General features: G+C 45.6%; 1 protein-coding gene across 9 annotated transcripts in view; it reads left to right on the top strand.

The window, feature by feature from the left end:
* The first annotated feature begins 1,700 nt into the window (after positions 1 to 1,700).
* LOC308606606 (zinc finger protein 606-like) overlaps positions 1,701 to 27,329 on the top strand; it is a 36,487-nt gene continuing 10,858 nt past the window's right edge. For 4 of the 9 annotated variants that reach the window (XM_081217704.1, XM_081217702.1, XM_081217703.1 and 1 more), the window contains exons 1-7: positions 1,701 to 2,077; positions 3,137 to 3,245; positions 3,978 to 4,034; positions 4,667 to 4,755; positions 12,857 to 12,983; positions 13,207 to 13,305; positions 18,597 to 18,714. In XM_081217704.1, the coding sequence (XP_081073830.1) occupies positions 3,215 to 3,245; positions 3,978 to 4,034; positions 4,667 to 4,755; positions 12,857 to 12,983; positions 13,207 to 13,305; positions 18,597 to 18,714 (521 nt within the window). In that variant the 5' untranslated portion in view covers positions 1,701 to 2,077; positions 3,137 to 3,214. Of the gene's footprint in view, positions 2,078 to 3,136; positions 3,246 to 3,977; positions 4,035 to 4,666; positions 4,756 to 12,856; positions 12,984 to 13,206; positions 13,306 to 13,994; positions 14,039 to 15,028; positions 15,088 to 18,596; positions 26,691 to 27,329 lie in introns of all 9 variants that reach the window. The other 5 variants (XM_081217706.1, XM_081217710.1, XM_081217705.1 and 2 more) reach the window with 5 other exon arrangements.

Below are 27,329 nucleotides of genomic sequence, written 5' to 3'. Positions count from 1 at the left end.
CCTCCCTTTACCTTAAAAAAAAAATTAATTAAGTTTTATTTATCTATTTTTGGCTGCACTGAGTCTTCCTTGCTGCGTGCGGGCTTTCTCTAGTTGTGGCCAGTGAGGGCTACTCTTCACTGTGGCGTGCAGACTTCTCATTGTGGTGGCTTCACTTGTTGCAGAGCATGGGCTCTAGGTGCGCGGGCTTCAGTAGTTGTGGCTGGCGGGCTCTAGAGCGCAGGCTCAGTAGTTGTGGCACACGGGCTTAGTTGCTCTGCAGCATGTGGGATCTTCCCAGACCAGGGCTCGAACCTGTGTCCCCTGCATTGGCAGGTGGATTCTTAACCACTGAGCCACCAGGGAAGCCCCTTCCTTTACCTTTCATTCTTATCTGGTTATGAGGAAATGGAACCAGCTGAAGCCCTTCACGTGGCATGGGGTGACCACATTTTGGGCACCTCTCAGAGGAAGGGCATGTCCACAGACAACCTAGATTCTCCTACTGCTCTGGTCTCTCCCCACTCCTCAATAACAGCTCAGACGTAGCCCAGACTTCCATAATGTGGCATCCAAGATGGCTGTTCGCCCCAGCGTTTGCTACCTCATGACACAGAGAGAACAAGGTACCATCCAACAAGCTGGGGTACCTGAAGTAGGAGAGGGCCTGGGTATGAGGGACGCAATATCATCACACACCTGTAACCCACTCCCCACCGGGCCTTGGTGAACAGCTCTGCATTGAGGCCTCCTCCATGCCCTTCCTTGTTCTGGGTATTACAGACTGGACTGCAGCCTATGATGCACAACCTTTAACCTACTGCCTGTTGGCGCTACCTTTAGAACACTAACATTTCCACAATCTGACCACGGATCACCACCCACGAGGATTACTGCATTGGTACAAAGGTCACTCTGGTCCTTCCCTCACCCTCTTTAACTCAGCTCTCCTCACAGAAGCCAGAGTGAGTGATCCTTTGAGGAGGCCAGAGCCCATGACTGCTCTGCTCAGAACCATGCCCTGGCTCACAGCCAGAACCATTCCGATGCGCCTAAGGCTCTCTGCAATTGGCCACTCCCTCTCTGACCAGCATGCTGTTCCCCCAACTAAACAGTCGAAACTAGGGTGGAGAAATGAACAGGCATGGCGAATAAGGAGCAAGGAGGAAGGGGCTAGGGAGCTCTGGGCAAAGGTCACCACCCAACACAGCTGGGAAGGAGGCCTCGGTCCAGCGGACTCAAATTCGTCTCGGTAACAAGGAGTAGGGCTTCATATGTGAGGGGAAGCTCAAAATTAGGTTCCTTGTCCGAAAAAGGTATCATAACAACCACTTCTTTACAATCTTGTAACTACTGAACGAAAAGGAAAGTCTCAGACTTCAACCAAGTTCCCACTGTTAAGTGCGGCTACCGCGAGCCGCCGTTTTACGGACGGGCAAACTGAGGCTCGCCGATCGGCGATTTACCGAGGCCCCCTAACGTCAGGCAGCGGTGGCTGGGGAGCGCGGTCCGCGGCTGGGAAAGCACCGCCTGCCTCGCCGAGGTCTCTGGCACGGCGGTCCGGGTAAATCCCTAGAAGGCGGAACTCGGAGGCCGAGCACCTCCAGGAACTTGCCAAGGAGGCGCTTCCGGTCCAGCCGGAAGCGCTCCGCCTGGAACTACCACTCCCAGCAGCCTGCGCGGCGCGTCCCGGTCGACGCCGGGCCGAGGTGGGTGGATGGGTGGAGCGGCCGCCATTGTCCGCTGCTGAGGTGAGGCGGTCGCCCAGTCCGTGGGGTTGCTACTGCTGCCGCTGCCGCTGCCGCTGGCTGGGAGGGTCGGGAGAACGGGTGGGGAGAGCCGACGCCTACACTCGCGGCGGGCGCGACGCCAGGGCGGGTCCCTCGACCCGCCTACGGCCTCGCGGCCGCGCTGGAACAGCTGGGCGGGCCCGGGTGAGCCCTGCGCGTCGGGCCTTTGTCCTCCGGGCGGGAACCCCAGACGCACGGGCGAGCCGGGCCTAACGTCCCCGGCGAAGCAAACGCGAGCTTGTTAAGTCGCCCGCGAAGAGCGGCGGGCACTGTCCCTCAGGGGTGCGAGGCCGGTGGCTGCGAACCAGGTGAGTCCGGCCGTTCCCGGGACGGGCTGTGAGCATCGCACCCGCGGCAGGGTTGCGGAGGAAATCCGGGGCGGGAGGCCAGGAAGCAGGAGGCGAGGACGCCTCCGAGGCCGTTCCGGGGAGTCCACCTTTCCTTCCCTGGCGGCCGTTTCTCGTGCGAGTCCGTTCTCATCTGATGCGGAGGCAAGTCAAAAAGGGGTTGGGAACAGCCCAGGGCTCCTTTAAACGTACAGTGACCGAGGACTTTGTCAAGCTGCAGGCAAGAGTGCAGCATACTCAGTGTGCCGACTTGGAGTTCGGGCGCAGGTCCCGGTGCTCCTGGTGCCCAGTGGGCGTCCCAGTGCTTTATGCACGCTCCCAGGAATCCGCGGAGCTCTGCCAGTGGGCGTCGGGCCCTCAGAGAGGTGCGGGACTTGCATAAATAAGCCTAGAACTTAGGGAGTTGGGGATGGTCTGGGCTCCAAACCCGGCTTTCTGTTGGTCTCTGTACCAGCAGAGACAGACAGACTTGGGCCTGGTAGGTCTTCCAGGTGGAATTTTTTTTTTAAGATAAAATTTGCGTAACATAAAATTAACCATTTAACCGTCAGTGGTTTTGTTGTGCTTTCTGAACGTTGTGCAGTCATCACCACTATATAATTCCAGAACATTTTCATAACCCCCCCAAGTAAAAAACCCCTGAACCCGTTAAGCAGTCATTCCCCCGTTCCTCCTTCCTTTCTGCTCTAGACAGCCACTTACATGTGAAGCTTGTAGGTAGATTTTACAGTAATTTTCGTTAAATCAACAGAAAAGCTACCTTGTCGTTGTCAGTACCCGTCTCTTGAGAACTGTTGACAACTTTCTGCTCTCTTACTCTGGAACGTGCCCATTTTTCAGCTAATTCTTGTCACCCTTCATTTCTCTTAAGAAATTCTGTCATGTTTTTGACATGTAAATTGTACTCTTATAATGCTCTGTAGGAGTCTTTTGTTGTTTCTGTGGATGTGTTCTGTTTATTCCCACTGGATCTTCTGTGAGGAAAGACCATTTTTTGTCTTTTTTCACTTTTATCACTAGGTGGGTATTGCAGTTGCTTTCAGTAATCACCCAGATCCACTGCTCCTGGCCCAGCTCCTGGTGGGTTAATGCTGCAGGATGGCAGCCATCAACCCGTGGGCTTCCTGGGGTGAGTACAAATCTTGTTTCTTCTGGGCCTCCCCAGCAGTGATCTGCTGGAGAGGGGCTGAGGGCTTTTGGGATTGGAGCGGGAGGGTCTCTCTGTCTTGGTACATAATTAGAACTGAGTGACTTTTCTTTAAAAAATTGGTTGTTTGTATTAAAGGCAATGTAATTTTTGTGTATTTCATAGTCATCTCCTGAGAAGTCTCATTAGTTCTAAGAGATTTTCTAGTGATTTGTGTGCCAGTCGTACGTACAACCAAAATTTCTCTACTACTCCCGTATTTTTTACTATTATTCTTGTTTCTTAGTATATAGCACTGGTTTATAATATAAGAACAATGTTAAAATAGTGTCAGTGGTGTGTTTTATCTTTAAACGAGCTTTCACGTATTTGTCATTAAAGACATCAAAGGAGTATCTTTCTACTAATTTTTTTAAAAAATTAAGTAATGTTAAATTTTATCAAATACCTCTCCAGCCCATTTAAAGAGTTCTGTTCTTAATTATTCTGTTGCTGTATCATATCAATAAAATTCCTGAAAGTGACCCACCTGTGCATTTCTGCTCTAAATCTAGCTTATGTTGGGTTTGTTTCACACGTCCTTGGTCTCTACTTACGGAATTTTGTTTTGCGCATTAGTGAGACAGTTCTCCTTTTCCATTTGTAGCCTTTAGTCACTAGGATTGGTGTCACAGTTCTTTCCTTTCCTTGTCCTAACCGGATCCTCTGATGCAGGTATCCTTACGGACCAGCCCTGGGGGATGGCGGCTGTTGACCCGTGGGCCTCCTGGGGTGAGTCAAGAACTTTTGTCCCCGGACTTCCCTGGTGGTCCAGCAGTTAAGACTCCACACTTCCATTGCTGGGGATGCGGGTTCCATCCATGGTCGGGGAACTATGATCCGACATGCCTCATGGTGTGGCCAAAAAAACCCAAAAAACAAAAAAACCAACTTGTGTCCCCATCAGCCACATTGGTTAACATGTTGTGGTCTCTCCCAGCAGTAACCTGCCATTGCCAGGGAATTAGAGCCGGGGAGGAGGGGGCCGGGGGCGTGGGGTCTGGTCCAGCTCTGTCTCTGGGCAGAGCTGGAACAGGGAGGGACCAGAACACTCCACTGGGGGATACAGTGTGATGGTATCTCCAGGACAGGATTCATGAAAATGAATATGTGGCCACTTAGGGCTCAGGCCTAGAAAGTCTGTGAAGAGGCACTTTGCCTAAGACAGTGCCTCAGCAAGGCGGGATGGTTCATGTGTTTAGGCACATTCTTTAACTCCTCGGCCTCACTGCTTTCATCTATACTATGAGGAGGTAGGGTTTTCCCCTTGCCCACAGGGGAAGGACAGCGTCAGGAGGTGGGACTCACGTGGGCACACTTCTGGCAGGGAGAACCGCCTCTGTGACTTCACTTTCCTCCCCCAGCTCTGTGTCCTCAGGACTCTACCTGGTACGTGGAGAAGACCCCTGAAGAGAGGAGGAGGGCCCCCAGGCTTCCGACAGCCCAGGCCCAGGTGAGATGGGGCTTCTGCTTTTTCCTCAACGGTTGCCCTGTTCCCTAAGGTGTTCAGGGTGTTCCCGGCCATCCCAGTCGATGTACTTCCTCAGTTTACCACAGCTAGGGTTTGGGTAGAGAAGGAATCAGCTAGAAGTTTATTGATTCCTGAGCACAGGTCGGGAGAATTCTGTTTTCCATGACTTGCAGCCTCACTGTCAACCAGCCTGTTCAGAGTCCCGAGCCTCAGCTGTGCTATGGGCTGTTTGGTGGATGAGGGGCAGCTCCCTTTTGGCTAGCAGCCCCCTCCTCTTTTTCCCTCCCACCTTCCCTCATATATTCAGTGCCTGACTCAGATTGATGATGTCTGCTGAGCTCTGTGCTTACTGGGAAGAGAACAAGGTGACGTGTTAGCCCCCATCCTGAGGGGCTCCCATGCCACTTTCCAGGGTGGTTCAGTCGACTGCTGAGACCTCACCATCTGCCTAGTGCTGCACATGTGGTTCAGGACACAAGCCAGAGATGCTTAGGGAGGCCCTGAGCCCTGGAGGAGCTGAGCACACCTGATGCCTTGGGAGAGTCTGCATAGAGGCCCTGGGGCCCAGAGCACCTGGGGTCCTTTTGCTGTGGAGAGGAGGCTGCCTGGGAGATAGGACACCCCTGAGCCAAGGGGTAAAGGGGACACGTCAGCCGGGTGGGCATAGCCTGGTGAGCAGGAGTCTGGCCTCCTGTAGCAGCATGGGGACACTGCATGACCAGCATCTGGGTGAAGGCTGACCATAATTAGATTTTAGGCCAAAGAGGCCAGGACAAACCCAGCCGCATCCTGAATGCCCGCCACCGGACTGGGTCTCCATCCTGGTGGTAATGAGAAGCCTCCGAAGTGTTGGGAGCAGCAGGAACCAGGGTCGAGAATGTGGCTGGAAAGTGGCCCCTGGCGGGGGAGTGGAAAGAAGGGGGGCCGTGGGACGCAGGCTTCAGCCCGACCAGCGCCGGGAGCCAGAGCTGAGAGGTGCAGGGGAGGTGGGGCAGGAGGGCGTCGGGACTGTACGGGCACAGGGTGGCTCCCGCGAGAGACGGGGCAGCACAGGTTATGTCATCTCCCTCCTCCCCTCTTGCTCAGCCCCCTTACTGGAGGCAGCCACTTAAAACAATGTTTTTAATAAAAGCTTTATTAAAATATCCATGTACCATAAAGTTCTAATTCTAGAACGTTTTCATCATTCCAAAAAGAAACCCTATACCCATTAGTAGTTACTCCCTGGTTCCCCAACTCTCAGCTCCTGGCAACCACTAATCTACTTTCTCTGTATTTGCGCATTGTGGGCATTTCATATAAAGGGAATCATATAATATATGGCCTTTTGTGTCTGGCTTCTGTCACTTACCATATTTTCAAGCGTCATGTATGTCGTATCGTTTATCAGTATTTTATTTCTTTTCATGACTTGGAAGTAGCCATTTTTAACTTACTGTTTCAGTTTCTTAGCGTTTTTTCTAAATGAGAAATTTTTATCCTAGTTCTTCAGATTTACATGTACTCTAATGATTCTCTGCTGTGAAAGACAAAAATAGTTTCATTACTATATTTAGATTTTTCATTTCTAAGTTAAAATAATGAATCGAGCAAATGTGAGATACTGTGATATAAAAATGTTAATAACATCTCTGCTTAGTTTTACCCCTCCCGCCAAGTTAAAAAAAAAAATTAACAAAACCTCCCACAGTTTCAAGGCTGACTGGTGAAGCACGTCGTGAGTATGCTGTCCCCACGTCACAGCACTGCCGTCTCAGGTCTGAGCCACGTAATGAGGTCATCACAGGTTGGGTGACTGGTGTTTGCTGCTCTTACAACGTGCGGTCATTTGCAGACAATTGATAGTGAAGCTAGACTAGGCTGAAAGATGGGCCCTGATCAGTTGCTTGGGAACAGAAGTTAGCTGTAGTGAAGTGCTGTGAAGAAGTTCTAATAACCACCGTGCTGCACTCTGCTGTCAATTTATGTGAGGGTTTCTGAGAGTTATTAGAGTTAATGCCGAGAAAATAAAATGGAGAATTAAAATAACACCACCCCCTAATGTCTGAAGAGTTGTGATTTGTGAGCATGTACTCCTGGCCCCTTCCCACACCCACTTTGGATGTTTCCCTGTGGGGAACTCAAGACCTGAGTGTGTGAGTTTTGTATTAAGTGAGGTCTTGGGAACACAAACAAGAGCCCCTTATCCCTCTATTATTCCCTCCAAACTAAATATTTATTGAAATAAAGCATTCACCTGGTGAAAATACCAAATGCTGTCATCCCTTGTTATCTGAATAGTCCGATCTTACAAACATGTTGGTTAGTGAAGTTTCAGCTAGTGGGAGCCCATTATTTTGATGAATAGGGAAAATAATAATAATATCCCAGCCCATATAAAAACCCCAGCCAGCCCCCCCCAAATATGGAAACTCTCAAACCCCCACTATAACAATCCACCAAAGACTTCTGCACAGTAAACATTCACATAAAACACCAATTAATGGAATACGCTGCCCCCATCTTTGGTTGTCTCAAGGTTGAGCACAGTTTAGTTATATTTTCCTTCTCTGCAAAGAGCTTGCCCTAAAATATTAATAAATAATGCAATTCTGAAGATGCCAGAGAGTATATCTGAACTTCCCCAGGTTCCATGAAGGGGCCAGTTGTCAGAGAATTCAGGTAATGCAGGAGCAATCAGATGAGATCCTTAGCTGTCAGGCAAACAGCTAAGACCCAGCTCAGCACCCCCTCATCCTCCCTTAAACCCTCCTGTAGTTTAAACGTGAGGCTGGTGTGTCAGATTTCATAAAGTGCCGTAGAATGTCTAGATAAATGATTATACTTGTGTACAAAGCAACATGTCCAAAAATGTTTACGAGAATTTGGGTGAAACATCTTTGCAAGTCATCCTGGCAGATGATATTTGGAAAGTAGGAGTTCAGGTAAGGGTTACCTGTGAAATGGAAGGGCTCACTCCTACCCAGGGGGTGGGGCCCTTCTCTGTCCTGCTTCCTTGCTCCTAAGCATTAGGTAACAGTGAGACTTTCGTCTCCCAGCCCCACCCCTTGTCTCCACAGTTGGTGAGACGAGGTGCCTATCTTCTGCTGTCTCTTCTGTTTCATCACCAGCCTCAGTTTTGCATTTTCTTTGCATCCCTAAGGCCTCCTCGAGTTGTGAGCCCTGACATTGGGGCATATTCCACTGGGGGTCTTTTTCCTTCCTGATTGGCAGTCCATGGGCCCTTGCAGTTTTGATGACATCTCTCAACTCTGAAAATATTTTTTATTTAAATTTTTATTTTGACAAGTTCCATAACTGCAGAAAAGTGTAAAAAGTGATTAAACAGACAGGGTCCCACTCCAAATTAATCATCGTTGATGTTTTGCCATATTTGCTTTTCGTTCCTTTTAGTCCCCAATCACGTTGTTTTCACACCCTTCCTGACAACAACCACTTAAGATATGTACACAGTTAATCCATTTTCATACTCAAATGTAGGTAATAAACTCTGTAGACATTATAAGGTAATAATCTGGTTCTTTTAACAATGCTTTTTCTACATGTAGCTTTTCTACACCTTTCAAGGTCAATTTTGAGGTCCATCCATGTGGTAGATGAAGGTCAAGTACATTTCTTTCGCCACCTCTATTCATCTCTTCTGAGAATAGGCTTATAAGTCCTTCCTCCTTACACCATTTTTCCTATTCCAAACAAAGCCCTGTGGAAGTTCTTGTAGTTTTACTTTGTGCGCACATGTAAGTTTATCTAGGCATACCCTGGAGGCAGCACTTTGCTGAGTTTTAGGGTGTTTGTGTTTTCAGTGTGACCAGTGCTGCCATGTGGCTCTGAAAGGGCAAAGCCCCTTCTCAGTCTCCCCACTCAGAGAAGGTGCCTATTTCCCTGCATCTTTGCTGCCACTTGACAATATTAATATCGGGTCTTTTAATTTTTGTTTACCTCAAGACCACAAAAGTTTATTGCATTATTTTCATTTGCATGTCCTTGATTGCTAGTGAGGTTGAATATCTTTAAATGAGTTATTGGCCAACTGTATTTCCTTCTTTCTGTGTGTGTCTCCCATCCCTAGATTTCTGTAGATTCTCACAATATATAGGCATTTCATGCTTTCTGGATCCTGAGTCTTTGCTGCATATGGATTATTTTCTCCAAATCTGTAGCTTGTCTCTGTGGTGTCTTTTATCAGTGAAATGTTTTTTGGTATATTTTTGTCAAATATATCTGTCTTTGTTTATGGCTAGTGTTTTGTGTCTTTTTTAAAGAAGTCCTGTGTTTTTTAAAAATTCCCTCCTGTTTTCCTTTATATTATTTTTCTGAGGTTGTTTATTAGATGGCCCCCTGACTGCTGTGTTTTTTATCTCTTCATATTCTCTGAGCCTCTTGTATTATCCTGTCCCATTTTACACTGAATCTTTCCAATCTGGGAGTTTAAAGTATAGGTCATTGGGAGTTGGATGTGACTGCTGCCTGGATTCTCTGTCCTCTTAGCTGCTAAGTTCGGTCTTTCCACCTGTGCAGATGTTGCTCATGTGTGCAGGGGCCCTCTGGTCTGTCTTTGTTTACCAGAGAAGAGCTGCGAGGCTGTGTCTGACAGATCTGCTTTGTACACCTGAGCAGGTCTGGTTCCTGATTGACCTGCCTCTAGGTCTCTGTCTCTACCTGTCTCTCTCCCTCTCTCTCCCTCCCTCCCCTGACAAGTCTCACTCTAATCTCCATATGCCTCGGTGGGCCAGGATCACCAGGTCGGTTCTGCTTCCGGTTTCCTGGGTGCACAGCTGGCTGTTAGGCCACAGACCCCTCCCCTCTCCCTGTGTTGGGCTGAAGCGGTCTGAACTCCACGGTAGTCACTCATCTTGAGAACCTCCCGCACTCTTGAGTATGAGGAGGGTCCAGGGAGTTTTGCCCATAAGGCAAAGTGGCTGGCAGGAATATGGGGCAACTGGCAAAGTTGTCCTGAATATAGAGGTCCTGAGTATAGACCTTGCAGCCTGATTCTCCTGACTTCAGTGGCATTTAAGCTCAGAGCCCAGAGCCTCTCCTGGGGTCCTGCTTCCCCTGCAGCCCCTTCTAACGTGCAGGCCTGGGGTCTCCTTTGCTCTGTTTCCTTGGTCAGCCACACTCATCTCCCCATCCTCCGGGAATGTGTAGAACGCCACATGCCGACAGGCTCTTCGCTGGCCCGTTACGTTGTTTACTTTCTTAAAAAAAACTTTAGGAGATTTTAAAACCCTACGAGTTTCCTGTTGCCGCTGTAACAGATTACCACAAACTTAATGGCTTAGAACAACATGAATTTATTCTCATGCTCTGGAGTCTGAAGTCTAGAATGGGTCCAAAGGGTTGTGTTCCTTCTGGAGGCTCAGGGGAGAGGCTGCTTCCTTGCTTTCACTCGCTTTCAGAGGCTACCTGCCATTTCTTGGCTCATGGCCCCTTCCTCCATCTTCAGTGTGCATCACTCCGACCTCCACTTGCATTGTCTCCTTTTCTCTGACGCAGACCCTCCTACCTCTTTCACTTGTAAGGACCCTTGTGATTTCATTGGGCCCACTGGATAATCCAAGATAGTCTTCCCATCTCAACATCCTTAACGTAATCACATCTCTGTAACTATGACATCTTTTGTCATATTAAGGTAACAGTCATTAGGACGTGGACGTCTTTGGCAGTGCCATTATTCAGCTGACGACAGACACCCACATTCACCAGCCTTAGCAAATGTCACCTTCCAGCTTTCTGCCTTTTCATTTATTTGGACAACCTTTAAAAAAAAAAAACGAGTATTTTATAGTGAAGCACAGATACTGTATCATTTCACACTTCTGTGTATGTATCTGAGACATACATACCTTTTAGAAGATAAACACAGTACCTTTACACACCCAACAAAATTAACAACAGTAATTCCTTACTATTACCTAATACCAAGCCCGTATTCGCTTTTCCCCACTTGTCCCCAAAATGTCTTTTGCAGTTGTTTATTCAGATCAAGATCCAAGCCAGGACCACATGTTGCATGTGCTTCATATACTGAAGAAACCAGGTCATCTGTCTTGTTGGGTTGCCTGATTTTGCCCTTGTGATGACCTTGGATGAGTTCCTCTATACTGCTGTTTCCCATAGACTCGTAGTTGAGCTAGGGAATAGGGCAGATTCAGGCTTTGTATTTTGGGCAAGAGTACTTGATAGGTGGTGCTGGGTTCTTCTTACTGTCCTGCATCAGTGGGCACAGGTTGTCTGGTTGGCCCACTTCCAGATGCTGTGATGGATTAGTGGGTGCAGATATTGTTAGCCTGACCCCTCCATCGGACATTTCCCTTTCTGCCTTTCACCCATGGTTTAGCAGTCATCAATGATCATTGCCAATGTCCACTATTTTAGTAGGGGTTGCAGAATCTCTCTAGTGATTTCATTCCTTCTGTGTCAATTAGATGTGGTGGTTTTGTTCCTTTTTAAGTATGTGTATGGGGGTCTGTTGTGGTCTTGGGAAGGGTGGGAGGTGAACTTGTGGCTCAGTCCACCAGCTTGACAGCTGCCACGATGTGGGTTTGGACCTTGTTAACTATTGAACTTTGAAGCCATCTAAGTAGGTGCACCCTTCAGGGAGATTAGGGAGCGTGAGACGGGCACACCAGGAGCACCCTGGGTAGGAAGCCTGGCCTCCCAGCTGGTCTCCCAAGTGTGATCACTCTGAAAGTGCATTGAGTTTAGGTATGGTGCACACTTCGGTTTTGTGCACTTCTCTACCCGAATGTTACATTTAAGTAAAAAAAGTTTACCCAAAAAATGTAGAAGCAGCAGCCAGTAAGGAAACTGAGGCCTGGGCATGTCTGTAAGAGGAAAATCAAAAAATTGGAATTGAGGAGTCCAAGGTTAGGGAGGGTTTCACTAAAGGAGGTTGTGAATAGCCGTTGTAAATGCTTTTTGGAGTTAGAGAATCACTGGAGCAGAAGCAGTTCTGTGTTTCAAGCCAGTCATGTGAAGGTGGAGGAGGAGCAGTTCAGACCAGCAGAGTAAAGTCTACACTGAACCAGCATGAGGGCTGACCCTGATCAGGGATGACTCGCAGGACAGAAAGGAAGGCCGCATGCGGGTGGAAGAGAAGTGATTAGCAGGCTGTGAGGAAGTGGAAGGATGCTTGGAGTGGAAGCGCACTGCACGTGTATCCATTCAGTGTGTGTTTGTCCTGGGCATGATTCTGCACTGACATGGAGGGGAGGACCGTAGTGCACAGACAGGCCAAGAGGGGGCCCTAGGAAGGAGCAGGGGCTGCGGGGTTTGTCGCCCACTCACCTCCCATGAAGCACAGCTCGCTCCCCAGTCCCCCTGCCCCACCCTGGAAGTGCCCAGATACCTGAGTCTCACGTTGATGGCTTCAAAGGACTGTAAGGGATGCATTCATTGCAAAAATCAGACTTCCCTTTAGCTTTCTAGTGGGTATTCCTGGTTCTCTTTTTCCTAAAAACATCAGTTTGAACTTTTTCAAACTCAAAGTGCTTTGACAGCAACTGTAAGTGATTCTCTTTGGCTTGGGCTGCTCTGCTCAATCCTGTCTCACCCCTACCTCCAGTCCTTGGGTCAGAGACAATCTGGGAGTGGAAGTGTCTCTCCTGTGGCCAGGAAGGCGGTCACCCTTCCAGATCCTAGATCCACACGTGGAGCAGACCTGAGCCCCAGGTTCTCTGGTCTGTGACCAGGGCTCAGAGTCTGCATCCACCCTGGTCCTGGTCTCGGTCTTATTAAGTGTCTGCAGTTCCAGAGAAGCAGGAGGAATTGCCCAGATGGGAGTCCTGTCCATACTAGCCAGTGTTAACTAGAATTGGGCAAGATCTTAGGAGAGACCTGTTCATCTTTATTGTGGTTATTGTGGGCCCAGATATCTAACTCCCTAAGAGTACATCCCAAATGCAGGGCCCTGGGTGGCTCCCAGTGAGACCTGACCCATGTCATTGAGAATACTGAACGCATCCAGGACAATTCCTCTATGTACTCTCTCCACCCCAGGGCTGTCAGCCTCACTCCAGCCCCAGAAAACACTGGAGCGGGGGTAGCTCCGGGCTGAGGAGGAACGTGTGTGCTCTTTTAGGAACCAGTGACCTTCAAGGATGTGGCTGTGGACTTCACCCAAGAGGAATGGGGGCAGCTGGACCCTATTCAGAGGACCCTGTACCGTGATGTGATGCTGGAGACCTATGGGCATCTGCTCTCTGTGGGTAAGGCGGGGACTGCCCAAGTAAACGATGCTGTCCCCCTTGCGATCCCCCTGTGCTACTCTCTGTTTACAAGCTTACGAGGCTTCAGAAGGGCTGAGATGATCTTGAGCCCTGAGGTTCAAGGACGATATTGCTCATAAAGCATGAAGTGAAGTCATTCATGAGAAATAGGCAAGGGAGGGTTACATGGCTCTACAAGTCTGTGTTTTTCCTCCACATGTAGGGAATCAGATCGCCAAGCCCGAGGTCATCTCCCTGTTGGAGCAAGGAGAAGAGCCATGGTCAGTGGAGCAGGCATATCCTCCTGAAGGCACTTGTCCAGGTGAGAGCAGACCCCAGGTGGGAGCGAGGAACCTTCCTCCAAGCCCTCCTTGTTTGAGAAGTGGGCTGAGGCCGTGAGGAGTTCACTTCCTCAGAGACAGTCACAGTTCCTTCCAAGGAGCTTTACCCCTTATATTGACTTTTTTCTGCTGTTGATTCAGAGCAAAGATGCCCACCTTTTTAACACGGTAACAGTTTTTGTATGCTACAGTTTCCCTCCCCACCTCTCATGTTCTCTGCTTTGTCCCTTTGTCTAAGAAGACTTCTCATTCATTTACCTGCTTTTTAATTTTTTTTTTTTTTTTGCGGTACGCGGGACTCTCACCGCTGTGGCCCCTCCCGCTGCGGAGCACGGGCTCCCGACGCGCAGGTTCAGCGGCCACGGCTCACGGGCCCAGCCGCTCCGTGGCATGTGGGATCTTCCTGGACCGGGGCACGAACCCGTGTCCCCTGCATCGGCAGGCGGACTCAACCACTGCGCCACCAGGGAAACCCCTGCTTTTTAATTTTTTATTGCTAAACTTGTGGCTGTAGTCACTAACTCTTCTTTTGAAAAAACAACAAAAAATGTTTTTTTAATATAGATAATGTATTTACATGATTCAAAAAACTCAAAGCTATATAAAATATAAGCTGAAAAAAATCTCATTTATACTCTCTCCTCTTATCCACATTATTATTATTCTCCAGAGAGACACACAGACAGACACACAGACACACAGATGCACACACAGGTAACCACTTTCCTTTTACTATAAATTTTGGGGTTATTTTATTAATGGTTGCCCTGGGAATTACAATTAACATCTTAATTTATAACAATTTAGTTTGGGTTACTATCAGTTTAATTTTGATAGTATATAAAAACTTCTGTATAGCTCTGTCCTCTTTTGTGCTATTATTGTCACAAATTACATCTGTACATTGTGTCTCAACATAGATTCATAACAGATTTATAATTTATTTATAATTATTGCTTTATGTAGTTGTCTTTTAAATCAGATAGGAAACAAACAAAAAATGCATTTGTCTGCTCTTCTTGTATTTACCTATGTAGTTACCTTTACTGGTGGTCAGTATTTCGAGTTAGTGTCTTTTCATTTCAACCTAAAGAACTCCTTTTAGCATTTCTTGTAGGGCAGGTTTACTAGCAGCAAACTCTTAGCTTTTGTTTATCGGAGAATGTCTTGATTTCTCCATTTTTGAATGATAGTTTTGCCAGGTATAGAATTCATGGTTGACATATTTCTTTTTCTCTCTGGCCTCCGTGGTTTCTGATGAGAAATAAGCTGTTTATCTTGTTGAGGATCCCATGTATGTGATGACTTGCTTCTCTCTTGTTGCTTTCAGGATTCTCTCTTTGGCTTTGGCTTTTGAAAGTTTAATTACAGTGTGTATGCATGGGCCTTCTAGATTCCCAGGAATATGTTAGGACTTTTCAAATCTATGGACATCTCACTCCTCGGGTTTTACTTTCGTTTTCTGGTTTGTGTATTGTGTACCCCATCTGTTTTCCATCACCTCAGACAGTAACGCTTTAAAACATTGCCATTAAATGTTTGACACATACCTACTTCCTAGAAGTTTTTAGTGCTATGCAAGTTCCCACAAGCCTTTCAAGTGGGGGTCTTCCTGGGAACCACCAAACAGGTCAGATAATGACTGTTCTTTGGGAATGAGGCTTTGAAAAAGCTCTAGCTTTGTTCTGTTCCTTCTATCACCAGAACTGTGAGCTGTTATTTTCCAAGGCTACTGCTGAGTTGAGGAGTCAGATGGGATTAGGGTAAGTTAAAATGCCACAAAACTCACCGTTATTATTGAAACTCAGTTTTCCTTGAATAAACTCTCCCTGGGTTGCTGCAAGGCTTTGGTTAATTTAGATAATTCTGAAGAAACTTATTCTGTCAGGTTTTGCCAGTGTTATGGTTGCTTTTATGGAGTGGTGAAATTTCACTGACATCTTACCGAGGTTAATTACTTGCAATAATTTCTATTGTTTGTTTCCTGAGTTTCTTTATGCAACTATAAGCATATAGGCATATGTAGTTACTTTTCACCTTTCCAAAGGTAGAATACAATACACATCGTTCTGTATCTTGTTGTTTTTAATTTAACGATGTACCATGGCCCCCTCTTGAGTCCTGAGGTTGGACATCTTCCTATCTAACGAAGTGAACTTTTGTGGAGTCTTACCAGTTGCCCCCTATCTGGATCTGAAACCTTCCACCAAGGAGTCATGAATTCCAGTAGCTTTAATGGTCAGTGCTGACCATTCTAAGTAACTGTCCTGAGCCCTGTGGTTCCACCACCTCCATCCTTACACTTCTGCCTTCTTGGAAGTCATCTCAACTGTCTCCTTGATCTTGATAGAACCAGGAATCTCGGCTCTCCCTTCTAGATTGTTTCCCCGTCTTCCTGATCTATATCCCTGATGCCAACCTTCTGTGAGTCCGCTAAGCTGGAAATGGGGAAGTCATTCTGACTGCCTGCTCTTTCCTCTCTAAGAAGTAATCTCTTGTCTGACTTCTGAGATTTTCTTCCTCTGAAATGTCAGCTGTGTCATTCAGCTTCCACCAACATCACCCTCAGGTAGGCACCCTCATAAAATTCCAGCTCAAGTTGGTGAGTGAATTATTATTTGTTATTAGCCCCCTCAGATGTTGTTTCTAGATTTATATCCCTGAAATCTTCCATTATGAGGTCTCTGCCAGTAAACCTACAGTGACTTGAGTTGCCTTTTAAATAACTCTGACCAGATTTCAAGACCTTCCAATTTTTTCTATTATTTTGCTCATTTCCTGACTAGTTCCTGCAGTTTACTCAGCTGGCATCCTTAAGGCCCTCCTTATATTTCAGTCACATCACACATGCCTTTGCTCATGCCATACCAGCAGTCTGTCTGTATTTGAGCCATGCCCAAAGACTGAGCTCATGTTATTTCTCTTGTGTGAAACCTTCCTTGATTGCTTCTGTCGTGGTCTCCTTTTCTGACCTGCCATCCACTTAGCATCTACAACCCCACAAACTCTCAGTGATGTAATGTGTGTATTCATAACTGTTTAGATTGTCACCTCATCACATAGATTATAATTTACAGGTGGAAGAGACACTCAGGCCATAAGTACTGAGTATGAAGCTGGACGGACATTGCTTATCTAATCAGTGACTTGGTCAGCTATCATTTTTAAAAGTTTCTACTGGAAAAATTCAAAAGTTGTTTGAAGATCATTCCCTAACTACTAGGAGCTAAGCTTAAAATTGATAGTAAGTGCCATTACTTGAGCAGAGTAGGATCTCTCTCTGTTGTAATGGACTTGGGTAGTAAAAGGGGGGAAATGGTATATAGTGAAGAAAGAAGAAGAACCTGGAGAAAGAGGACAAGGGTCTAGGCCCTGTCGGGTACCTGCAGCATTAGACCCTGTGGTATGCTGAATAATGATACCTGCCCCCACAAAATGTCCACATCTGAAACTTGTGAATATGGTGCCTTATATGGCAAAAGAGACTTTTTCAGATGTGAATTAAACTAGGGATCTTGAGATAGATTATCTTGGATTGTCTGGATGGGCCCATGTTATCATGAGGTCGTTCTAAGAGTGAGGCAGGAGTGTCAGAGACACAGAAATGTGACTGACAGAAGCAAAGGTTGGAATGATACACTTTGAAGACGGAGGGGGGAGCTACGAGCCAAAGAATGCAGGCAGCTTTTAAAGCTGGAAAAGGCAAGGATGTGGATTTTCCCCTAGAGCTTCTGAAGGAAAGCTGTCTTGATTTTAGCCCAGTGAAAGCCATTTAGAACTTCTGACTTTCAGACTGTGAGACAGTGAGTTTGTTATTTTAAGCCACTACACGTGTGGTAATTTGTTACAGCAGCAATAGGAAACTAATACAGACCCCTGTTGTTGGAGGACTGATACCTCAGCAGTGATGATAGGTAGCTTCCACATATTGAATTTGCCAGACATTTTGCTGGATTCACAATCTCATTTAATCTTCAGAAAAGTCACGTAAGGATAGTGGCAGAGCCAGTACTAAAATACAGATTATTAGACTATAACTCCCGTATCTGCTTCATTGCAGTGTGCTGTCTTTCCAGTCTATCTCTTTTGTCATTATTCTACACATGTTAGAAGAACTTTAGGAGTATCCTGAAACCATGTGATTTTTGCCATTCGGGCGGATGATTTTGTGTTATTGACTGAACTCTGTGAGATAGAAAATAATGTGATAGCTTGAAACCTTTGTTGGTGATACTTTCTCTTAACCCCATCCCCTTCTTTTTTTGGCAGGTGTCAAAGTAGGGGAACAGTAAGGACATTATAACATAGAAATGAATTAGCACACTTTAATAATTGAAACATTAGTTGCTGAGGGGCTGGTTGTTCATCTGTCTTTTGTTAAACCTGTTATTATTTTTTCACCTTAATAGTATTAAATGCATCTGGATCCTCCAGACAACCCCCAGGTTCAGTGATTCACTAGAAGGACCCCCTGGACTCAAAAGGCATTATATTCAGGGTAATGGTTTATTACAGTGCAAGGACACAAAGCAACATCAGCAGAGGGTAAAGGTGCATGGAGCTAGGTCTGGAGGAAACCAAATGCAAGCTTTCAGTAGTTCTTTCCCAGTGGAGTTGCAAAGAACTCACTTAATTCCTTCAGCAATGAGTTGTGTGAAGTGTCATCTACTAGGGAAGCTTGCCCAAGCCTGCGAGTCCAGGGTGTTTATTGGGGGTTGGTCATTTAGACACACATGACTGACTGAGTAATCATGGAAGCTCCAGAACCCCAGAAGGAAAGCAAGTGTTCACCATAAATGACATTGTTTGTACAAACTATCTAGAGAAGTTGGTGCAGTATACTTCAAGGGTTCAAGCATTGCAGAACACTCCTATGAGTTAGAACATTCCAGGATCTCAGTCCTTAGGAGTTGGCCGAGGGCCAGTCTTGAAACAGGCCTTCTTGGGAATGTGCAAAGTGTGACCAACTCAAGTGTGTAGAGTTAACTCTTTCCTGCACACATGTAATAACTGGTCCTCCTTTTCATGGGAAGATACTCCTAAATGGGTTTTATTCATATTCAGTGCACACTTTGCATTCTGGTTAACTACTTTTGTTCACTTTTTACTATTCTTCTCTTTCCTATTATGATCTTCTTCTGGGTTACAAGTCTATTTGGAAACAAGTTCATGCTTACCTTTTCAATAATATGGACAGTAAATCTTACCTTTTCCACTCTACTCTTAGAAGTTCTTTCCCTATGCTCTCATGGATATTTTCTGTTTATTTCAGAATGGATGAGAAATCTTGAAAGCAAAGCGTTGATCCCAACACAGAGCATTCTTGAGGAGGAACAGTCCCATAGCATGAAGTTGGAGAGATACATATGGGATGATCCTTGGTTCTCCAGGTTAGAAGTTTTGGGATGTAAAGACCAATTAGAAATGTATCACATGAACCAGAGTACAGCTATGAGGCAAATGGTCTTCATGCAAAAGCAAGTACTGTCTCAAAGAGGCTCTGAGTTCTGTGAACTTGGGGCAGGGTGTAGCCAGAGCCTAAGCATTGTTCCATCTCAGAAAGTTTCTCAAATAGAACATTTCTATAAGCCTGATACAAATGCTGAAAGTTGGAGATGTAACTCAGCCATAGTGTATGCAGATAAGATTACCTGTGAAAATAATGAGTATGACAAAGCCTTCTACCACTCCATGCAACCTGTTCACCCTGCAAGGGTGCAGACTGGAGATAATCTTTTCAAATGTACTGATGCTGTTAAATCTTTCAATCATATACTACATTTTGGTGATCATATGGGAATGCATACAGGAGAAAAACTATATGAATATAAGGAATGCCATCAAATCTTTAACCAGAGCCCATCATTTAGTGAACATCCAGGACTTCATATTGGAGGAAACCAGTATGATTACAAAGAATATGAGAATATCTTTTACTTTTCATCCTTTATGGAGCATCAAAAAATTGGTACTGTAGAGAAAGCATATAAATACAATGAATGGGAGAAAGTCTTTGGGTATGACTCATTCCTTACACAGCATACAAGCACTTACACTGCAGAGAAACCCTACGAATATAATGAATGTGGGACGTCTTTCATCTGGAGCTCTTACCTTATCCAACATAAGAAAACTCATACTGGAGAGAAACCCTATGAATGTGATAAATGTGGAAAAGTTTTTAGGAATCGTTCAGCCCTTACTAAACATGAACGGACTCACACTGGAATCAAACCCTATGAATGTAATAAATGTGGAAAAGCCTTCAGCTGGAATTCTCATCTTATTGTACACAAGAGAATTCATACGGGAGAGAAACCTTATGTATGTAATGAATGTGGGAAGTCTTTCAACTGGAACTCCCATCTTATTGGACATCAGAGAACTCATACTGGAGAGAAACCTTTTGAATGTACTGAATGTGGGAAATCTTTCAGCTGGAGCTCCCATCTTATTGCCCACATGAGAATGCATACTGGAGAGAAGCCCTTTAAATGTGATGAATGTGAAAAAGCTTTTAGGGATTACTCAGCCCTTAGTAAACATGAAAGAACTCACTCCGGAGCAAAACCATATAAATGTACTGAATGTGGAAAATCCTTCAGCTGGAGCTCCCACCTTATTGCCCATCAGAGAACTCACACAGGAGAGAAACCCTATAACTGTCAGGAATGTGGCAAAGCATTCAGAGAACGTTCAGCCCTCACTAAACATGAAATAATTCATTCTGGAATTAAGCCCTATGAATGTAATAAATGTGGAAAATCATGCAGCCAGATGGCTCACCTTGTTAGACATCAAAGGACTCATACTGGAGAGAAGCCCTATGAGTGCAATAAATGTGGAAAATCCTTCAGCCAGAGTTGCCACCTTGTTGCCCATCGGAGAATCCACACTGGTGAGAAACCCTACAAATGTAATCAATGTGAAAGATCCTTTAACTGTAGCTCTCATCTTATTGCACACAGGAGAACTCATACTGGAGAGAAACCATATAGATGTAATGAATGTGGGAAAGCGTTTAATGAGAGTTCTTCCCTTATTGTACACCTGAGAAACCATACTGGAGAAAAACCCTACAAATGTAATCATTGTGAGAAAGCTTTCTGTAAGAATTCTTCTCTTATTATTCATCAGAGAATGCATAGTGGAGAGAAACGCTTTATATGCACTGACTGTGGAAAAGCCTTTAGTGGTCACTCAGCCCTACTTCAACACCAGAGAAATCATAGTGAAGAGAAACTCTGTGAATTGAATTGATGAGAGATTTTTCTTTTATTGTACATTTGATAACACATTGCAAAAAACCCTATAAGTATAATCAAGAGGGGAAATTTTTAATACGAGTTCAGTAAGACTTCTCCCCTTATTAATCAGTAGAAATTATCTTCGTAGAAGAAACCTGTGAATGAAAAGAATAGGCAAAAGCCTTCCACAGTTGTGTAGCCTTTATTTAACATCAAATAATTACAGTGAAGAGGACACCAGGAATCCTACTTGAGCAACATGAACGTAGGGAATGAGACATGTTTTAGTAAGAGATCTCAACTATTTGTGGATCAGAGTGCATTGTTAAGGGAAAATCTTTATCCTAGGAAAAGTGTTTCAACTAGAAATACGCTGTTTCGCATCAAGCTGGAATATTGGATGGAAGCTTTACAGTAACATTTTGTGCATCATTACGGAAACACAGATTGTGCTATTATAAGGGGAGGGTCTGGGTGCTCTTTAAGGAATAGAATATGGAATACTAAACCTGAATTTAAGGGAAAAAAAAGTGTTGAATGGGATATTTACTGTTGATCGACATTAACCTTAGAAAAGATTAGTAAATGAGATTACTAATGATGGAATGGTATTGCCCATAAGTATGAGACTGATGTTGGAACAAAAGGTGATACTTAATAACCCAGTGTGTCAGTGACCATGGTTTACTCATTACTGCATTGTTGGACAATTAGTTTGTAATCTGTTTTAGGCAGTCACTGTAAGTTATAAATTATGGATACTGAGTCAATATACATAACAAAAAAAGGAATAAAAAGGACACAAAATTGTATATAAATATCTACTATAACATCTAAAATGTATATGCATAACGACTGGAAAGACTCATGGATAAATTAACCCAGTTAAGGTTTTTTTTAAAGTTTTACAAACACATACAGCACTTATCATGTGCTAGACTTTGTTTTAAATACTCTTCAAATATTAACTTGTTCAGTCCTGTTAATTCTATGAGATAGGTACTATTATTAGCCCAGTTTTACAAAGGGAGAAACTGAGGCAGAAATCATGAGAAACCTACCTAAGGACACACAGCTAGTTAGGAATAGAAAGATTGTTTGGCTCCAGAGATTGTTTTAACCACTGTGTTGCACTGCCTCTGCAGTGATTTTTTTCCCCTAATGTTTTTTTTTTTAAATTTTGTCCAGTGTTCTTATAGTAGATATTTGATAATAAAAATCAAATTCCTAAACAATGAGAAATAAAGTTACCTGGCTTTCTGCCCTGTGGGGATTTCGGGTACCATGAGAGCAAAGCTCCCTTTGGAATATGAAGTCTGGATTGGACATTCAGAATCAGTGCATTTTCTGGGCCCTGGGTTCCCTAAAATTTCACCACCTATGACTCTGAAGATTACAGCAGAGCAGGGGCTGGAGGACTCACTGGAGGTTTGGGCAAGTCAGAGGAAATGCCCCTTGATGGGTTTAGAATGCCCTTCATGAGGGAGAGGGCAAGAGACACATCTGCACATGAGAGCACCATTTCTCAAGGTCTCCCTAGAATTCAATGTTTATCTTTTCTTTATCTTCTCCAGATGAAGAGATTACTTGATAGTAGGGACGATTCAGAAGGGAAAGGAGCTAATCAGTCATAAAATGAGGAAGTTTCTCTGAGTGCTCAGAGTGGAAAGGGGGCAAGATGAATAGGAGGACTTGGGTGGCGTTTCTTCGGTTCACAAATATTTCCTGTATTTCCCTAAGGTACGGCTATAATTAGGGGCCAGCAGTCCTTCCTGGATGGGTTTCAAGGGCATTGGTTAGCAATCCAGGGTACAGAAGGTTCATCTAGTTCTCGAGGGGTCCATGACTCTCCAGTGGTTGAGAAAAAGTGGCCTGCTGGTATGGTGGGACTCTGTGCTCACTGTCAGACTCCCGTAGCTGGCGCTTCCATAGGTATGTAACACTGACCCTACCTTAATGTATAGGGGTTACACAGTAAAGGTTGCCGGGGTAAATTAATTGGATTTCTTGTGTGATTTGTGCAGAGATCCTTGGAGAGAACAGAGGCAGCACTATTAACCTCTGTATGACACAGCAGCCTAATGCATCAAGAGGTGTACTGCCAATATATGGGTATTGTATCCTAATACCCAAAGTAATACACTTTGAACCCAGAGTTTCTGATTTAGGGACTACAAAGGATTTTGTAAGTCATACACAAATACTCCACAAGCATCCTGGCAAGTTCTGTAACTGTACCACCAAGCTTAGTATCTTTTAAAAAATATTTCTAAAAGGGCCTCCTGGACTTCTAAAGTGTCCTTCTAAAAGGGTCCCAGACTTCTGCTTCCTCCTAGAAGGATTCCCTACCTCCCTACCACCTATTACACAACCTTCTGTATGCCAAGGGCTCTCAGGTCCCCTCTTCCCTCCCTTATTCTAACCCACATCTAGCTCAGTTCATTGCCCTTTTGATCCCCACGCTCCACTCCTCCCCAGCTCTGAAACCTGCAGGGCCCAGGTGGGACTCCCCATTCAGCCACCTTCTGCTGTGACTGAAAGTTGGGTCTCCCCTCTGCACAGTACCTTTTCTTAGGATCCTCGCAGGGAGTGGCTGCTCTCTCTCCCACTCCTCATTTGTTGCTTCTCGTTTGTTCCCCTCCCTTCTCTCTAAGACTGAGCTCTGACTCTTGGGACACCAAACTGTCATATCGCTCTTGCTTCCCTCTGTTGCAATCACCTTATGAATGGTTCACGCTTCCCATCCGTAAAGATTTCAGCTCTTGCTGTATTGCATCTAAAACCACCCCCATCATAATACTTGCTGATTTTATTGTCCAGGTAGATGATCTTCCTGTGTCCTGACCTCACAGTTCTTTGACCTGTCTGCTCACGGGTTTGTCACCCACCCTGCAACAGACAGTCACTCCCATTGTCATCCCTAGGACCATTCCATTACCAGTGACTGGAACCTCTCCACCATCGGTTTCAAGTGTCTTTTCCTAAGCTAGTGTCTTTTCCTATCTTAGTACCAAGATTCCAACAATCCCTTCACTGAATCTTCCCTTACGCTTGCTCCCAGCAGACGACTTTGCTTCCTGTTTCCCTGAGTGACAGAAGCCAGCAGAGGCCTTACATGACATCTGTCCACCTTCCCTACCCACTTTCCGTAATTTCCGTGCCTTCCCACTGGTGCCTGTATATGAACTGACTGGGTTGGCACCAGAGCCTGTCCCATGTCCACTACTCCAAGACATCGCTCCAGCAAGTTTCCCTTATCTCTTGTATCCTCAGGTTTTCTATATATACTGGATTATCCCCATGGACATGTAAACATACTTAAAAAAAAAAAAAAACAAAAAACCCTCTGGCTCCTGAATCATTCTCTGCTTTGTTTCAGAAAGCAAAATATCTCAAAAGTTGTCTCTTCTTGCTGTCTTCACTTCCCTTCCATTGTTTCTTTTTTTAAAAAAAATATTTATTATTTTTGGTTGCGTCGGGTCTTAGTTGGGGCACACGGGATCTTCCGTTGCGGTGCATGGGCTTCTCTCTAGTTGTGGCACACAGGCTTAGTTGCCTGGCAACATGTGGAATCTTAGTTCCCCGACCAGAGATTGAACCTGCGTGCCCTGCATTGGAAGGCGGATTCTTAACCACTGGACCACCAGGGAAGACCCCTTTCCATTCTTTCTTGGACCCACTCCAAAACCTACCTTGCTGCCAGATGACCCCCACACTGCTAAATCCAGTGGTCAGTTCTGTTTTCTTCCTTGACATTAGCAGCAGCATCTCAGATTCTTAGGTAATAGATCATTTCCTCCTTGAAACACGTTCACTTGGCTTTTGGGACTTGCCTCCTGCCTCTCTGGCCTTCATTTCAGGCCCCCTTTGCTGTTCCTTCCCCACCTCCTTTACCTCTTACTGTCAGACTGCCCACTTCCCATCTGCTCACAGTGCCTTGATCTCATCCAGTCTTGAAGCCCTGTAAACACCACTGGTATGCTGATGACTCTCCCTTTAAGGCCACAGTTCGATGAATTTTGAAAAATGTCAACACCCTTGCAACCACCACTACAATAAAAATAGAGAATATTTGCCCTTCTCCAAAAAGTTCCCTCATGTCTTTTCACAGTTAATCTCCACCCTACCCCAAGACCTGGGCAACCACATGTCTGCTTTGACAGTACATATTAGAATTGTCTTTTAGAGTTTTATAAAGATAGAATCATACAGTATTGTATTCATATGCTACGTTTGTATCTAGATTCTTTTGCTCAGCATGTTTTGGAGGCTCATCCACGTTGTAGCATTTATCAGCAGTCTACTTTCTTTGCTGAGTAGCTTTCCATTATGCGGATGTGCCACAGGTAGTAGTCATCCTGTTCACCTGTAGATGGACATTGACTTGTTTCCAGTTCTGGGCTAGTGTAAATATAGCTGCTATGGACATTCTTCTTCAGGGCTTTTTTGTGTATGCAGGTTTTCATTTATCTTGGGTAAAAACCTAGGAGTGGAATAGCTGAGTTGTATGGTAAGTAAACGTTTAACTTCATAAGACACTTCTATGGGCCTTTTAATCTGATGTCTTTATTCTGTTTTACATTCTGGGAAATTTATCTCATTTTTTAATATTTCATTTTTGCCATTTAAAAAGTTTCTCTTTTTAGGACTCCTATTATTTAGATGTCAGCGTGTCTGTGTCTGTTGTTCATATCTGTTACCTGCTCTTTTATGTTCTCTAGTTCCTTCTCCTGTCTTCCTTTTGTCTGGACATTTCCTCAGCTTGCTAGTTTGTTTCTCAGCTGTCCATTTTGCTGCTCATTTCCTCTATTGTGTCTTCATTTCAACCACTATTTTACATTTCTAATATTTCTACTTGGTTCTCTTTTATGTGTTCTTATTCTCATTTCCTATTGTTAGTATTATGCCGTATCTCTTTAAATGTACTTAATTGACTAAGTTAAAATTTTGGTCCATCTGTTCTAATATACGTGCTTCTGGTGGAATCTGTAATCCAGTGTGGTGTTTTTCTTTTTGAAATAGTTATGCTCAGAAAATTGCTTACTTCCTGGCCAGTGAGCACATTCATTTCTCTTAGGGAAGCAGCTACTCCATCAATTTTTATGCATACATGAGACAGGATCAGATCCTGGTCACTGTAAGCCCCACTGAATTCAGGGGTGGGAGGATGGATGCTAGGATGGAGAGGTGAAGGCATCAGAAAGCCAATCACTGCCTTCTTACCTCACAAGATAACTGAAATGTGATTCACCAGCCCAGGGCTCTGTGGAGGCAGGATGGAGAAACATGTGCCTGATGTGATGTAGTCTCTGCCTGTCTCTCAGCTACTCCGAAGCCCTGCCTTGATTCCACTCCTCAGGAAGCCTGAACCGGAGGCTGTGTCACTGCAGCTGTGGGTGATGCCGGACCGTCCAGTCAACGAATTCTCACTTTCCACCTCACTGCCCTGTCTTTACTTGCTTCATCGAACACGTCACTACGGAACATCACCTGGTCTATTTTCTTCCTTCCTTATTGTCCACACCATCTCCCGAAACCACAAACTAGGCTGTGATCTCCATGGGGGAGGGCACCTCATTGGTCCTGATCGTGCTGTGTCCCTAGTGTCCAGCACAGCACCGGTGGTTCTGTGAGTGCTTGGAACACACCAGCAGGTTGTTGCTTGTGCTTCCCAGCAGCCAGACCTCATCAGGTGGGGTGGCCATGAGTTCTCATCATCCTGGGTCTCCTGACCATGGAGAAGAGACTGGGGGTGACTGTGGGGTGGTGCCCACAGGGAGAAGGGCTTTGCAATCATAGACAGATGGTCAAGAACCCCTGTATGTGGGAGGACTAGTCAGAAGGCTTGACCATAAAATGGGGGGTGGGGGTGGATATCAGAGACGCCACAAATCAGACTCACCTTGCGGGCAGAGGAGATAAGTGGCCAGGAATGTGGGCGGTGCTGGGAGCTCCCCAGCAACACAGAGTCTTCGAGTCACGAGGGTCAGGGCTCATCCCAGCCTTCCCTGCAGGTGCTGTTCTGTCTGCACAGGCAACACCCGCCCTTGTGTCGTCACAGAGACAAAATCCCTCTGCAGATGGAGTGAGCAGCACTTACGGGCAGCACTGGGCTCAAGGTGGGTCCTCGTGGTGGGAGGAAGTGCTGAAGAGTCTAGACAAGTATGTATGCCCTCAGGATGGAGGGTCCCCAGGTGGAGAACTGGGGGCCCAAACCACAGGGAACCCGATCAGATTTTCCAGCAGGAAGTCACTAAGTTTGGCCTTGCTCCCCAAACTCCTGATCCTAAAAGTCACTTGGGGGCTTATTAAAAATATAGACCTCCTGGCCTCAACCCCGATCCGCTAGACCCAGTGCTCTGGAGATTGTTGTCATGCTGGGAGCAGACATCCAGTGGGACCTGACGTGGAAGGAAGCCAGCTTGGATTGGGTCATTATGGGTCCACTTTGGGCAGGACCCAAGCAAGGTGTGAGGGACTCTAACCCGGCCCCATGCAATGATGACACCATAGGAAAAGGTGGTAGCCCAGGCTTCATGTGGCCTAGAGAGGCAACCCCAAGATCCGCTTCAAAGGGTTCTGGGATAAAGGAGGGGTGAAACCTGGAGGTGAGGGGTGACAGTGTTGAACCTTACCTCCAGGCTCCTGGAAAACAGAGACAGTTGAATCCCTCCAACCTTTTGTGTTCCAGGAAACGGCTTACTGCGAAGGACAGACAGGACTCTTGACCCCTCTGTCACATAGGACAAGGCCAGAGC

The sequence above is a fragment of the Mesoplodon bidens genome (genome assembly GCF_964165515.1).
Source record: "Mesoplodon bidens genome assembly, chromosome: 18".
Taxonomy (NCBI): Eukaryota; Metazoa; Chordata; class Mammalia; order Artiodactyla; family Ziphiidae; genus Mesoplodon; species Mesoplodon bidens.
This window is presented reverse-complemented; position numbering and strand designations above follow the sequence as displayed.